General features: G+C 45.7%; 1 protein-coding gene across 1 annotated transcript in view; it reads left to right on the forward strand.

Annotated features, from left to right (window-relative positions):
• The window catches only part of LOC138656740 (UPF0462 protein C4orf33 homolog), a 161,520-nt gene extending 150,882 nt beyond the window's left edge, over positions 1 to 10,638 (forward strand). Inside the window, exon 7 of the mRNA XM_069743950.1 lies at positions 10,474 to 10,638. Within this exon, the coding sequence (XP_069600051.1) occupies positions 10,474 to 10,570 (97 nt within the window). The 3' untranslated portion in view covers positions 10,571 to 10,638. The remainder of the gene's footprint in view (positions 1 to 10,473) is intronic.
• Positions 10,639 to 15,460: the final 4,822 nt, after the last annotated feature.

Here is a 15,460-nt window from a genome sequence, read left to right on the forward strand (position 1 = left end):
GACAGGCCGGTACACCAGGAGATGTGAAGGGGGCCATAGGAGGGCAACAACCCAGCAGCAGGACCGCTACCTCAGCCTTTGTGCAAGGAGGAACTGGAGGAGCACTGCGAGAGCCCTGCAAAATGACCTCCATCAGGCTACAAATGTGCATGTGTCTGCACAAACAGTTAGAAACCGACTCCATGAGGATGGTCTGAGTGCCTGACGTCAACAGATGGAGGTTATGCTCACAGCCCAACACCGTGCAGGACTTTTGGCATTTGTAATGAACACCAGGATTGGCAAATTCGCCACTGGCACCCTGTGATCCTCACAGATGAAAGCAGGTTTACACTGAGCACATGTGACAAACGTGACAGAGTCTGGAGATGCCGTGGAGAGCGATCTGCTGCCTGCCATATCCTTCAGCATGACCGATTTGGCAGTGGGTCAGTAATGGTATGGAGTGGCATTTCTTTGGAAAGCTGCACAGCCCTCCAAATGCTCACCAGAGGTAGCCTGACTGCCATTAGGTACCGAGATGAGATTCTCAGACCCCTTGTGAGACCGTATGCTGGTGTATTTGGCCCTGGGTTCCTCCTAATGCAGGACAATGCCAGACCTCATGTGGCAGGAGTGTGTCAGCAGTTCCTGCAAGACGAAGGCATTGAAGCTATGGACTGGCCCGCCCGTTCCCCAGACTTGAATCCGATTGAACGCATCTGGGACATCATGCCTTGCACCATGCACCAACGTCACGTTGCACCACAGACTGTCCAGGAGTTGGCGGATGCTTTAGTCCAGGTCTGGGAGGAGATTCCTCAGGAGACCATCCACTGCCTCATCAGGAGCATGCCCAGGTGTTGTAGGGAGGTCATACAGGCACGTGGGTGCCACACACTACTGAGCATAATTTCCTTGTCTTGAGGCATTTCCACTGAAGTTGGATCAGCCTGTAACTTCATTTTCCACTTTGATTTTGAGCATCATTCTAACTCCAGACCTCCGTGGGATATTAAAACCTACAAGAGAAAAAAGTAAGCAAAAACACTGATGTAACTTAGTAAAAAAGCAAAAGTGCATTTAAATAACAGAGTTTTTAGTAATACTGTTTTTTGATAAAAAAATAGCACAAAAGCCTTCCCACCGCGTCAAGGTAACTCTGATCGGGACAGTCCTACACTATCTGGGATATTAGTTGTGATTTACATTGATAATGTTTAGGTTTCATTGTTCTCAACACATTCTACTATGTAATGACTAAAGATTTACAACTGGAATATTTCATTCAGTGATATCTAGGATCTGGGATTTTAGTGTTCCTTTTATTTTTTTGAGCAGTGTATATATCTATTCTATCTATTCTATTCTGACAGGTCACACAGTGAATTTACTGTATTCGGCTGATTAAATGTCAGATTTTCTATAAGATGGGTTGATAAAAATTGGACGGCACATGCATGGTCGTTGTGCCACGTGATTTTTTTGCTCGCACCCATTGACTTGCATTGGTAAGTCTTGTCTGATATACGTGGCAAATCGCAGCATGCTGTGATTTTTTTCTCTCAGTTCGATCTGAGCTGAGAAAAAAAAATGACAGATGAGCTGGGACTCATAGAATAAAATTAGATAGAGTGCAGCCCAATTTTTTTTAATCTGATTGCACTTGTCCATTTGAGTATGAGCCTGAAGACAGCAGCTGGTAAGTATAAGACTGAGACAGGGAACTTAGATTAATAGCACCACTCCATCAGCAAAATAAAATAAGCAGCTGGAGTGGTGCTTTAACGTGCTGATTTCTAATTGATGAATGTAAAGGTATTGCTGGACTTGTCCTTGAAAGAGCTACGTGCACTTATACATAGGCTGGGGTGTGAAATCCCGTATAACATACAAAAATCATTTTAAATATTTACACTTTCTTATGGTTTTGAACTATTAGTTTTCTTTGGCTTTGTTCTTTATTTTGTTACTATAACCTTTTATTATATGCAAGAGATTTAACAAATCAGTGTAGTCATTTTATGAAATGTGTATGCTCATCTTAGTAATTTATGCTTGAAGTGCTGTAGTTCAGTGGTTGTAATCTGGTTTTAAGTCACTGCCATGTCATTTTACGCGAGTGATTTAAGGAGTTAATAATTAGGTTCCCAATGTTTAAATAGCCTTTTAGAGAGTTCTTCGTTAACGTCGGAAATGAATCATTCAGGAGGTTCATATATTTGCTGTGCTGAGAGTGGCTATACACACCATCTGTTAGATCAGTGAGCGGAGTGTCATGGTGCAGCAGGAGAATTCAACACTTGCTGTCAGGTGTCCTCATTTTACAGTATTTTACAAAGCCATTCACAACCTGTCTCCTCCATACATCTGTGACATGGTCTCCCGGTACTTACCCACACACAACCTTCGATTCTCTCAAGATCTTCTTCTCTACTCCCCTTTTATCTCTCCTTCCCACAACCACATACAAGACTTCTCCCGTGCTTCTCCCATACTCTAGAACTCTCTACCCCAACACATCAGACTTTCGCCTACCACGGAAACCTTCAAAAGGAACCTGAAGACCTACCTTTTCTGACAAGCCAACAACCTGCAGTGATCCTCAGTCTACTGAACCACTGCACAACCAGCTGTACCCACTCCAACTGTATCCTCACCCATCCCCTGTAGACTATGAGCCCTCACGGACAGGGTCCTCTCTCCTTCTGTACTTGTGTGTGCCTTGTATTGCTCATGTTTCTTGTACTTGTCTATGTTGCCCCTTTTTCACATGTAAAGTGTTAGGACTGGCGGAACGCACCAAGTACAAGATGAAATGGAACTAGGTGCGTTCGCAGTCCGAGGTCCACCGTGCAGGTAAAAACCCTGCTGCTAGTAAGACGGACTATATGGCGGTACTACAAGTATACACGCACGGGTTAACTACACCCTGCGTGAAGGAAGTGATCCTGTTGCGTCACAGGACCGCGGTACCGCACATAGAGCGCGAGCAAGTAGTCAGCGAACTCAACCCCAACTAGGATTGAAGTCCGATTAGACACTTGCTGGCACAACACCGCAACTGGGTGTGTAAGGAAACTAAATAGTAATATAAAGGCACAAGAGTGCGTGCGGTGCCGCACAGACGGACGCCACTAACCACCCAGGCTAGGGTCAGGAAAGCACAGAGCAAGCGCACGGCGCCGTACAGGCGGACACAGCATCTGGTAGCTGTAATGTGTGTTACGTGCTGTTGGGTAAGTCGGGCGCTAGATAGCAAACATACACCTTCCGCGAACAGACATTCAATAGGGAGGGTTATTTAAAGAGCGACTTTCACTCACAACACACACACATATTTACAAGACAATACTAGCGCATGGCCGTGCGGTCATGCGCAGTTTATATAGCTGCAGCACAGGAAACAGCTACAGAAGTTTTGCCCTTTCAGGACCTGCCAAAAGGACCAATGGGATGTGCTGCAGTACCTGAGCATGTGACCCTCGATCTCCAACAGGAGATCTTGCCCTGGGCATGCTCAGTGTGTGCAAATAAGGACTTAGATCCAGAAACGTCCACTCGCCGCAGCCCAGCACTGGCTTCAATGGCAGAAGCAGGAAAAGCAGCAGTAACTCTTCGCACAGAGTCAGACTGAGCGAGACGCTGGGATCGACGTCCCTGCTGAGCAGACTCCACTGCGGCTGGAGGAGAATGAGAGACCGCAGCGGAGACGGATCGAGATTCCCCCTGTGCAGCAGAGGAAACTCGACTCCTAACATTACCCCCCCTCCTAGGGCCCCCCCCTCCTTGGGCTTCGCTACATTCGAAGGCAGCAATGAGCTGCGGGGCCCGAATGTGCTCAACAGGCTCCCAGGACCTGTCCTCGGGGCCATAATCCTTCCAGTCTACCAAATAAAATTTTTTGCCACGTACCACCTTGCACCCCAAAATAGCGTTCACCTCATAATCATCCGTAGATGAACCCGATGTCCCAGCAGATGACTCGGAGAACCGGGACATATACACGGGTTTCAAGAGGGACACATGAAAGGTGTCAGTGATACCCAGGCGTGGCGGAAGGGCCAAACGATAGACCACAGGATTAACCTGCTCGAGGACCTTGAATGGGCCCAAGTAGCGAGGAGCAAATTTAGTGGACTCAACTCGCAGCCTGATGTTACGGGCGGAGAGCCACACCAAGTCGCCAGGAGCAAAGGTCGGAGCGGGGCGCCGATGAGCATCGGCGGAGGACCTCATTCTCTCCTTAGAGGCCCGAATGGCATCCTGAGTGCGGTCCCAAATATCTCGTGCCTCCACAGCCCAGTCTGCCACCCTGGAGTCTGCGGAAGACACGGGCATAGGCACAGGTACCCGTGGATGCTGACCATAGTTGAGGAGGAATGGGGTTTGTCCAGTAGAGTCAGCTACGGCGTTGTTCAGTGCAAACTCTGCCCATGATAGCAAGGATGCCCAGTCATCCTGCCTGGCTGAAACAAAATGTCGCAGGTATGTGACCAAGGTCTGGTTGGCCCTCTCTACCAACCCATTCGTCTCGGGATGATATGCGGAAGAGAGATTTAACTCAATGCTGAGAAGACGACAAAGCTCTCTCCAGAACCGAGATGCAAACTGGGGACCCCGGTCACTGACAATTTTGTCTGGCATGCCGTGTAGGCGGAAGATGTGTTTTATGAACAACGCTGCCAAGGCCCGTGCAGAAGGTAACCGTGGGAGTGGCACCAAATGCACCATTTTCGAGAAATGATTGGTAATAACCCAAATGACGGTACAGCCGCGAGACTTGGGCAAACCAACTACAAAGTCCATCCCGAACATCTCCCAGGGCCTGTCTGCCACCGGCAAGGGATAGAGTAACCCAGATGGCCGTTGTCAAGGAGACTTATTTTTGGCGCATGAGACACACGCCAGAACGTAATCTCTGACATCTCGGAGCATATGCGGCCACCAGTACGTCCTCGCCAGTAGCTCAGATGTCCTCTTTGTCCCAAAGTGTCCACCCACCCTGGACGAATGAGCCCAAGAGAGAACCTCCGGTCGCAAATTAATGGGCACAAAAGTCTTGCCCAGAGGCACAGACTCTAGCGAAACCGGCGCTACGGTTCTCAGGCTCTCGGAAGGGACAATAAGCCGAGGCTCCTCTTCCTCCTCCTCAGTTGACATAAGGGAGCGAGAGAGAGCGTCAGCATGGATATTTTTCTCCCCGGCGAGATAATGAAGGGAAAAGTGGAACCGGGAGAAGAACAGGGACCATCTGGCCTGGCGAGAATTTAGCCGCTGGGCTGTCTGCAAATAGACCAAATTTTTGTGGTCCGTGTAAACTTGGAAGGGAAACCGCGCACCTTCCAGAAGGTGTCTCCACTCCGAAAAGGCCAACTTCATTGCTAGCAACTCACTGTCCCCGATGGAGTAGTTTCTCTCCGCTGGCGTGAAGGTCTTAGAGAAGAAGAAGCATGGATGCTTCCGACCTTGAGCATCCTTTTGATAGAGGACTGCTCCAGCACCAACGGACGAGGCATCCACCTCCATTAGGAATGGCTTATCCACATCGGGACGATGTAAGATGGGAGGGCTAGCAAAGTGGGACTTAATAGAAGTGAAAGCCTTGGAGACCTCTTCCGACCACAATTTGGGATTCGCTCCCTTCTTGGTGAGGGCTACCAAGGGAGCTACCAGAGTTGAGAAGTGGGGAATGAACTGGCGGTAATAGTTTATGAACCCCATAAAGCGCTGCACCGCTTTAAGAGAATGGGGCTCTTGCTAGTCCATCACAGCCTGTAGTTTGGCAGGATCCATAGCCAATCCCTGGGCGGAGATGATATAGCCCAGGAAAGGTAAAGACTCCTGCTCAAACATACACTTCTCCAACTTTGCATAAAGAGAGTTTGCCCGTAGGAGGTCGAAGACTCTGCCAACATCTCTCCGGTGGGAGTCAATATCTGGAGAAAAGATGAGAATATCATCCAGATAGACTACAACTGAGGTGGAAAGCATATCCCGGAAGATGTCGTTGACAAAGTCTTGGAAAACGGCTGGGGCATTACAGAGCCCGAAGGGCATTACCAGATACTCATAGTGCCCATCTCTGGTGTTAAACGCCGTTTTCCATTCGTCCCCCTCACGGATGCGAATCAGGTTGTAAGCACCCCGCAGATCTAGTTTAGTAAACACCCTTGCTCCCCGAAGCCTATCGAAAAGCTCAGATATCAAGGGCAAAGGATACTTGTTCTTAACGGTGATAGCGTTAAGACCCCTGTAGTCTATGCATGGACGTAGTTCCCCATTCTTCTTCTGCACGAAAAAGAACCCTGCCCCAGCAGGTGACACCGACTTCCTGATGAACCCTCTTGCCAGATTCTCTTGAATGTACTGAGACATTGCCTCTGTCTCCGGGAGAGATAATGGATAGACTCGACCCCGGGGAGGCTCAGCACCAGGCAAGAGATCAATAGGACAGTCATAGGGGCGATGGGGCGGAAGGGTCTCCGCCGCCTTTTTGGAGAACACGTCTGCATAAGACCAATATTGCTTGGGGAGAGAGGATAGACCTCTGTAGTAGCAACCTGAACTCACTCTCGGTGACACCTACCCCCACAAGATTCACCCCATCCCAGAATTCTGCCTGAGGACCACTCGATGTGAGGAGAGTGGTACCGTAGCCAAGGTATCCCCAACAGGACCTCATCAATTCCCTCAGGAATGATGAGCAGAGATATAATCTCCTGATGGGATGGCGACACGGACAGGGTAAAAGGGATGGTCTGATGTGTTATCTGTGAGGGCAGTGTCGACCCATTCACCACTCGTACCGTTACTGGTTGAGGTAGCATAACCAGGGGTATTGCGTGACGTTGGGCGAAGGCAGAAGACATAAAATTGCCCTCCGCCCCAGAATCCACGCAGAGCTCTACCGAGTGGGAGGATGAGCCTAATGTTATTGTCCCCTTAAAGGACAATTTGGAGGCAAACGTCGCCGTGTCTAGTGTACCTCCACCTACTACCACTAGACGCTGACGTTTCCTCGACCGCTGGGGACATGTGGTGGCAAGATGTCCTGACTGCTGGCACACATGACAAACCTGGAGTGCGCGAGCGGTCCGGGACTTAGATCCCGCTCGTGACACTACCATAGGCTCATGGGACTCAGGGGCCTGGACTAGAGATTCCAAAGGTTTGGCGAAGGTGGGAGCCAGCCGAAACCTCTGCCTACACTGGGCTTGCTCTAACCTCCGCTCGTGAAAACGGAGGTCAATACGAGTGGATACTGTTATTAATTCCTCCAGTGTGGCGGGAATCTCCCTAGTGGCCAGGGCGTCCTTAACGTGGTCAGCCAGCCCCCTCCAAAATATAGGAATGAGGGTTTTATCCGACCACTCCAGCTCAGATGCTAGGGTGCGGAAGTGTACGGCAAAATGGCTGACCAAGGACGAGCCCTGAGTCAATGCCAACAGTTGGAGCACCGTATCATGGGTGACACGAGGTCCTAAAAAGACCTGTTTCAGAGTGCTCAGGAATAACGGAGCACTCTGCACCACATGATCGCCACGCTCCCACAGCGGCGTAGCCCACTGCAACGCCCTGTCCGACAGGAGAGACACGATAAACCCCACCTTTGCCCGCTCTGTAGGGAAACGAGAGGCCAGAAGCTTGAGATGTATAGAGCACTGACTCACGAAACCCCTACAAGACTTACTGTCACCAGAAAATTTCTCTGGTAGCGGGAGGCGAGATAGAGTCGGAACAGGGGTGGCAGTGGACAAGGTAGCTGCAGCCACGCTAGCAGCCTGAACAGCGACAGCAGTGACATCCACAGCTGAGGTTGAACGCTCTAGAGCCGCCAACCTTCCATCCAGCTGCTGGATGTACCGCTGTAAACGCTGATCGTCCGCCATTTACTAGCCAGACCTTGGCGCTAGTATTATGTTAGGACTGGCGGAACGCACCAAGTACAAGATGAAATGGAACTAGGTGCGTTCGCAGTCCGAGGTCCACCGTGCAGGTAAAAACCCTGCTGCTAGTAAGACGGACTATATGGCGGTACTACAAGTATACACGCACGGGTTAACTACACCCTGCATGAAGGAAGCGATCCTGTTGCGTCACAGGACCGCGGTACCGCACATACCGCAAGTAGTCAGCGAACTCAACCCCAACTAGGATTGAAGTCCGATTAGACACTTGCTGGCACAACACCGCAACTGGGTGTGTAAGGAAACTAAATAGTAATATAAAGGCACAAGAGTGCGTGCGGTGCCGCACAGACGGATGCCACTAACCACCCAGGCTAGGGTCAGGAAAGCGCAGAGCAAGCGCACGGCGCCGTACAGGCGGACACAGCAACTGGTAGCTGTAATGTGTGTTACGTGCTGTTGGGTAAGTCGGGCGCTAGATAGCAAACATACACCTTCCGCGAACAGACATTCAATAGGGAGGGTTATTTAAAGAGCGACTTTCACTCACAACACACACACATATTTACAAGACAATACTAGAGCATGGCCGTGCGGTCATGCGCAGTTTATATAGCTGCAGCACAGGAAACAGCTACAGAAGTTTTGCCCTTTCAGGACCTGCTAAAAGGACCAATGGAATGTGCTGCAGTACCTGAGCATGTGACCCTCGATCTCCAACAGGAGATCTTGCCCTGGGCATGCTCAGTGTGTGCAAATAAGGACTTAGATCCAGAAACGTCCACTCGCTGCTGCCCAGCACTGGCTTCAATGGCAGAAGCAGGAAAAGCAGCAGTAACTCTTCGCACAGAGTCAGACTGAGCGAGACGCTGGGATCGACGTCCCTGCTGAGCAGACTCCACTGCGGCTGGAGGAGAATGGGAGACCGCAGCGGAGACGGATCGAGATTCCCCCTGTGCAGCAGAGGAAGCTCGACTCCTAACATAAAGTTCCGTGGAATTAATGGCGCTATAAAAATTATTATTAATAATAATAATAATAAAGACACTTTGTGGATACTTTAGCTTTAAGGGATCTTTCTAGAGTTTCATAGATTTTAAGGATGAAGGCAGACAATTGAGTTCAACTTATATCCTACATGTTGATCCAGAGGAAGGCAAACACCTATTGTGGCAGACACTGATAGCTCCATGTAAGGAGAAAAATTACTTCAAGAAACATAAGACTAAGAAATATATCATATCAGAGAAATCTGGTTCTTTCCGTTCCTGGACTGATTATTCATTTTCAAAATTCTCAACTTTTGGGTAAAATTTTCAGTGAAGACAGATTTTTACATTACTGAGATAGGAAATGGCAGTTCCTAGTGGGGGTGAGGGAGTAGCTCTACCTCCAGCTCCTCTCTCCTCTTCCTCTCTTCCCTCTGTATAAAATGTTATCAGTAGCAGCTGCCATATCCTAGGTCAGTAATGTAAAAATCTGTCTTCACTGAATAAAGATTTTACCCCAAAATTGAGATTTTCAAAAATGAGTGATCAGTCCGGTAGGAGAAAGAAGCTAATTTCTCTGATTAGATATGGCCCAAGTTTCTTATTTTCATGTGTACTATTGATTTATGAAATAAAAATTAAAATGACGGTTAAACTCTTTAAATGAGAGGATGAAAAGACAGAGTAAATACCCCATTGTACTTCCTTAGCAGCCTTATTATGGTTCCAAACACATCTGTAATATATGTACAGATGTAGGAGGCCATTGGTGCATTGACTCATCTCTTTATCTTTAGTAGCTGCTCTATTACTTCCTCCCACTCCCACTGACAGCCCAGTGATACTGGAAGAAATTTATAGGGACACTGTCACCTGAATTTGGAGGGAACAATCTTCAGCCATGGAGGCGGGGTTTTTGGGTTTTTGATTCACCCTTTCCTTACCCGCTGGCTGCATGCTGGCTGCAATATTGGATTGAAGTTCATTCTCTGTCTTCCATAGTACACGCCTTGTGCAGGCATGTACTATGTAGTACATGCCTTGTGCAGGCATGTACTACGGAGGACAGAGAATGAACTTCAATCCAATATTGCAGCCAGCGGGTAAGGAAAGGGTGAATCAAACACCAGAAAACCCCGCCTCCATGGCTGAAGATTGTTCCCTCCAAATTCAGGTGACAGTGTCCCTTTAATGCTTGAGGCAGGGGAATAGGCAAAAGGATGATTTTGACAGGTACATCCCAAACAGAAACAGTGTTAGAGTCTAACTAGTGATGAGTGAACATGCTCGGATAAGGTGTTATCCAAGCATGCTCGGGTGCTAACTAAGCAACTTCGGCGGCTGCATGTCTTGTGGCTGTTTAACAGACGCAACACATGCAGGGATTGTCTGTCTGTTAGTCAATCACTGCATTTGTTGTGGCCAACAGCCTTGAGACATGAAGGTGCAGGGACTCAAACATATTATTCGAGCATGCCGAGTTCACTCGGTTAGCACGCTTACCCGAGCACAATCGCTCATCACTAATTTTAATATCATTTTTACATGTTTCTTTGCATATGTTTATACTTGTATCTATGTGCTTACTTTTATAGTCATCGCCTGGAGTATTTCAATGAATTTCACCTAAAATGGATTATGGGAGAAGAATGGCAACAACCCAACTCTTCCTTCTGGGAACCTACTGCTTGATAACTTCTGCTTCATATTAGAAAAGTCTCCCAGTGCTTCTTACACCCAATGTTAACACAATATTAGATGTCCTCATGATTTTTGACAACATCATGATTAAGAGACTGAAATGCAGAATAAAAAATAGTTTTTATTTTTTAACTTCTCAATTCCATTGCAGAAATATTAGCTTGTGAAGTTTTGAGATTCTTTTCTGGGAGCGTCTAACCAGGTCACACTGAGATCTCACTGCCAGCGCTTATAAGTATAAGTCCAAGGAGAAGATGACAGCTGCATTGTGTGTCACTACATACTCTGCTCTGAATCTATCCATGGCATTGAGGAATAATACACAGATCCATGGTGAGGTATATGACATGCTGCTGTCACTGTTCTCCTCTGTCATGTTATTAATAATGTCATGAGACAGAAGAGCAGTAGTGTGCAAGCAGAATGTCATTTACATCGCTTTGGATGCATGCCAGGTATTGGGTCGTTATTCCACAATACCTGGGATCGATGCAGAGCAGTGTTAGTACTGACACACAGGGCAGCTGTACTTCTCTCCCTGCATTTGTACTGTTATTAAGCACCAGCAGTGAGATCTTAGTCTGACATGGCTAGACATATGAGTCTTACTACATGATAGTGAGAAAGACAGTTCTGACCTTCTCTGGGGCATTTGCTTTTTTTCACCTGTACCACTCTGCCTTTTTATGATTGGGCAATTTCATACAGAGAAAAAGTAAATGCACTGTGGTAGAATGTTGGCAATTCCAGTCTCTTCCATCTTTCACCACGACCTTCTTGAGCATTAACGTCAAGGTTTTGTTGAACCTCTTCAACACGCCGTCCATCTGTGGATGATATACCGATGTCCTGCGTTGCGTGATCTGGAGGGCCTTATACAACTCCCTTATCACTCTGGGCATGAAAGTAGTTCCTTAATCCGTCAGAACCTCATTTGGCAGGCCCGTCCGGGAAAAAATATGGACCAGCTCTCGGGCTATACTGCTGGAGGAGGAGTTTCTCAGGTGTACCGCTTCTGGGTAATGTGTTGCATAGTCCATGACCACTAGGATATATTGGGGCCCTCTGGTGGACTTAACTAGGAGTCCAACAAGATCCGTTGCAATGCGGTCAAAAGTGAAAGACTGGATCAGTTAGCTGACAGATGGGACAGAACCGATTGATACTTAACAATTTCTTTGTAACATGTAGGCCAGTAGAGCCTCTGAAGGATCCGCTCTTGGATTTTGTCTATTCCCAGAAACCCACCCAAGACATGAAAATGGGCCAGGTCTAATACTGTCTGCCTATAGGGTCCTGCTCTCAGGAGTTGAGAAAAAAGTAAATGAAAACTAAGTTAATTCAACTTCTCAGCCCCTTTTTACCATGATGTAGCCAGTTTAGCATGTAAAATGTGGTGAAAGATCCTTTTTATATGAGAGTTGAATTTCATCCGTGAAAGTATGAGTGCTCACATTCACTGATTGCTAAAGCTCTTTTCACATCTAGTTTTTACGCACATTTGAGTATTCTAGGACATGTTCACAGGCCCTTTATCCACCCAATGTATGCCAAACAGTGAGTCAGCATATAGAATAGTGTAATCTGCTACACTTTCCTGTGCAGAGGGATACAGAAAAAAAGTACACAATGAATTGCACATTTTTGTATAGGAACCTTTGGTGGAAATATCTCAATATATTTTACAGTGCAATACATCATATCCTTTTAATAAGGTGCACAACATTTACTACTGAGATGGAGATGTGAATAGAACTTTACAAGTATCTTAAAACGGTGAGAAATTGAAACAAAATCCATAAAAAAGTTGTAGCACTTTTTATTTAGAAAGGGATCGAGCTCTATTTTTCTAAATCTGGAACAATCTTTGATAATTAGGTTCAGTTCAAAATACTTTAAACCCCTTTGGACCATAATAATCACAAATTTCTTAATACAGTAAGTTCTACATTTTTACTCTGTAGCATGCCCTTCCAACATATCCCAGTTAGACGTTATCATCTGGACTGTAACTAGGGCTTATTTTTGGAGTCAGACTTATATTTCAAGAATACTCAAAAATCCTGTAAAATCATGCATGGGCTTATTTTCTGCGTAGCTCTTATTTTCGGGGAAGCCCGGTAGGTACAAATTCTACTTACAGGACTCGTACCTTCAAAAATCAGCATTGTAATAGTATGCGCACACTGGGTTTTTTACGAGGATTTAGAAATAGATTCTGCTTCTAAATCCACATCAAAAACACGTCAAATACTCTGAATACGTTTCTGACTGATTACTAGGTTGGGAATCTAATAATAATGGATTTCAAGGGACACTAAAACCTGCGTGGTGTAATCACTAAGACTAAAATTAAGACTGACCCCTAACCCAATTTCTGCTGCTATTATCACCTACCACATTACCTAGACCTCTATAACAGCAAAATACTCTCACATTTTTCTTTCTTGGTAACTTTGTTTTACATGGGAATTATTAGTTTTATGACTGTAAACTTGTGACTAACATATTTTTTATACTTTTGCTTTATTAGAGTCATATTTTTTTATGTTATATGGAGGTTTATTTCTATATGGGGATTCATTTTTACATTTTAATAATGACAACTAGGTAGGTGTACTAGTGTATGAAGGCAACGGCATTTTGTACAGTCACCAGTTATGAGAGTAAACATGTAGAACACACGTCTCAACTCCCTCATTACTGACTATATGATATAACCATTTTTACAGTTGATAACTGAAAAATCAACCTCTACAGAACCATATCTTCAACCCTGAAGTTGGTACTATGGGTGTACAAAGGGTCTAATATCACGTGGGCAGACTTCAGACAGTCCATATACTCTTAATTATTGCATAGTCCTTTAACGGAAATCTGTCACCAGGTTCTTGCTATCCCATCTGAGAGCAGCATGATCTAGATTCAGAGACCCCGATTACAGTGATGTATCACTTTTTGAGCTGCTTGCTACAGTTTTGACAATCACTGTTTTCTCTGCTGCAGATCTTCTGATTGATGAGTTTTGTACAGTGTACATAGGCAGAAAGCTGCCAATCAGTTCTGGGGATGGGGTTAAGCACAGCTCATGAATATGGATGACTACATGGCAGCAGATTTACCATTCCTATAATGATAATCTCCTGTTGACAAAACAGAAATTTAATCAAAACTACAGCAAACAGCCCAGTAAGTGACACATGGCTGTGACCAGGGTCTCTGTTGCTACATTATTCTACACTCAAGTTAGGAGGCAAAATCCTGGTGACAGATTCCCTTTGTGAGAGTTGAGGTCTGGCTTGCCTCAGTTGGTGATTGGTAGCCTGCCCTGTATAAGTGTCATATCTCAATGTGTGATGTCAGACCAGCTCCTGCTCTCAAGAACCCCTCTGAATGAGTATGAATTTTACAAGAAAAACCGGAACACCCATCATAAGCCCAGTGATGATTTAACAGTCAGCTTGAGAAGTTTAATCTTATTTTATAGCTATCAATCGGGCGAGGACATACAGGGGGCCAAGAGGTGAGGGGGTCCATTTCCACCTCCAAAACAGGTGAAAGTATGCATTATGATGAGATATTGGACTGCAAAAGGCCTGAATACTGTTCTTGGTCAGGGGCCCTCTTCTGTCTGTGTCCCCCAGTGGGTTCCATGCTATGTACTATACACACTATAGACTATTTAAAGTCTTTATGCATTTAGGACATTTACAGAAACTTGTTACGATCCTAGAAACCTCATGAGGAAATACTACCATTTGTAATTTACCCAATGTTACCACAATAATGTTTGTCCATGCCCCCAGAGTCAGTACTGGCACAATTTAGTAACCACAGACTAATATGTCTTTTTATTCGCTTTCTTCTGCAGATCAGCTCTGTTTTTAAAGTGCAATCCTTATATTAGGTTTCAGAAAAACTAAACTAGAGGGCAGACCGGTGCCGTGTTCACCACGTGCATTCATGAAGTGTATCATTTTGCTTCGGTGTCCAGCTACCGCCGCAGACAGTAGTGAGTAGCTACACAATTCTAGAAGAATTTCCCATTTTCTCAGAAACAGCAGGATACACAAGTGGAAATAAAGAGGTCTTCATTTCTCCCTCATTTCATTCCCAGCATAATCCGCTTGATGCTTCCCACACATATAGACAACAAACACAGGCACAATGCGGGATGTAATCAGTAAAATAAGTTCTTCTATCCTTATGAGTCAGGCAGTTCTTTTCTCCACATCTCGAGGGACTGTCTGACAACTGTTTAGCTCAACTGCTTTCACAGTCTGAACATAAAAGTTCTCCATAGAAGCGGAATATACACGCCTGCAATATAAAGTCATACATTCTCCACATAAAAGGCAAACTAGCCGGCATGCTTACTTCTGTAGGCAAATTCTTAACTTTATTATCCATTGAATGTTTATAAAACTTTCATAGACTTGAATGGTTCATAATATGAACTTTTCTAGATTTATTTTTGCACTGAAATTGTCTTTAGTATAAAGATGTTGCCTCAGTTGGTCTTTCACCCTCAAGCGATCTGATTCGTAATACTGAACTAATTTGAGGACTGGATCATGGGACATCAGACACGTATTTACAGTATTCGCTATTGCAGGGAGTAGAAACAGGTGTGACTTTGGCCTATTTTACCACACAAACACTCTTCAAAGCCTGAAGGTTCTGGGAGTTCCTTCTATGATCTGTGAGCTTTAGCTCCTTCCATAAATGTTCTATTGAATTCAGGTCAGGTGATTGGCTGGGCCATTCTAGTAGCTTTATTTTATTTCTCTGAAATCAATTGAGAGGTTCCTTGGCTGTATGTTTGGGATCATTGCCTTATTGAAATGTCCACCCTCGTTTCATCTTCATCATCCTGGTAGA

Source organism: Ranitomeya imitator, chromosome 1 (assembly GCF_032444005.1).
Source record: "Ranitomeya imitator isolate aRanImi1 chromosome 1, aRanImi1.pri, whole genome shotgun sequence".
NCBI lineage: Eukaryota > Metazoa > Chordata > Amphibia > Anura > Dendrobatidae > Ranitomeya > Ranitomeya imitator.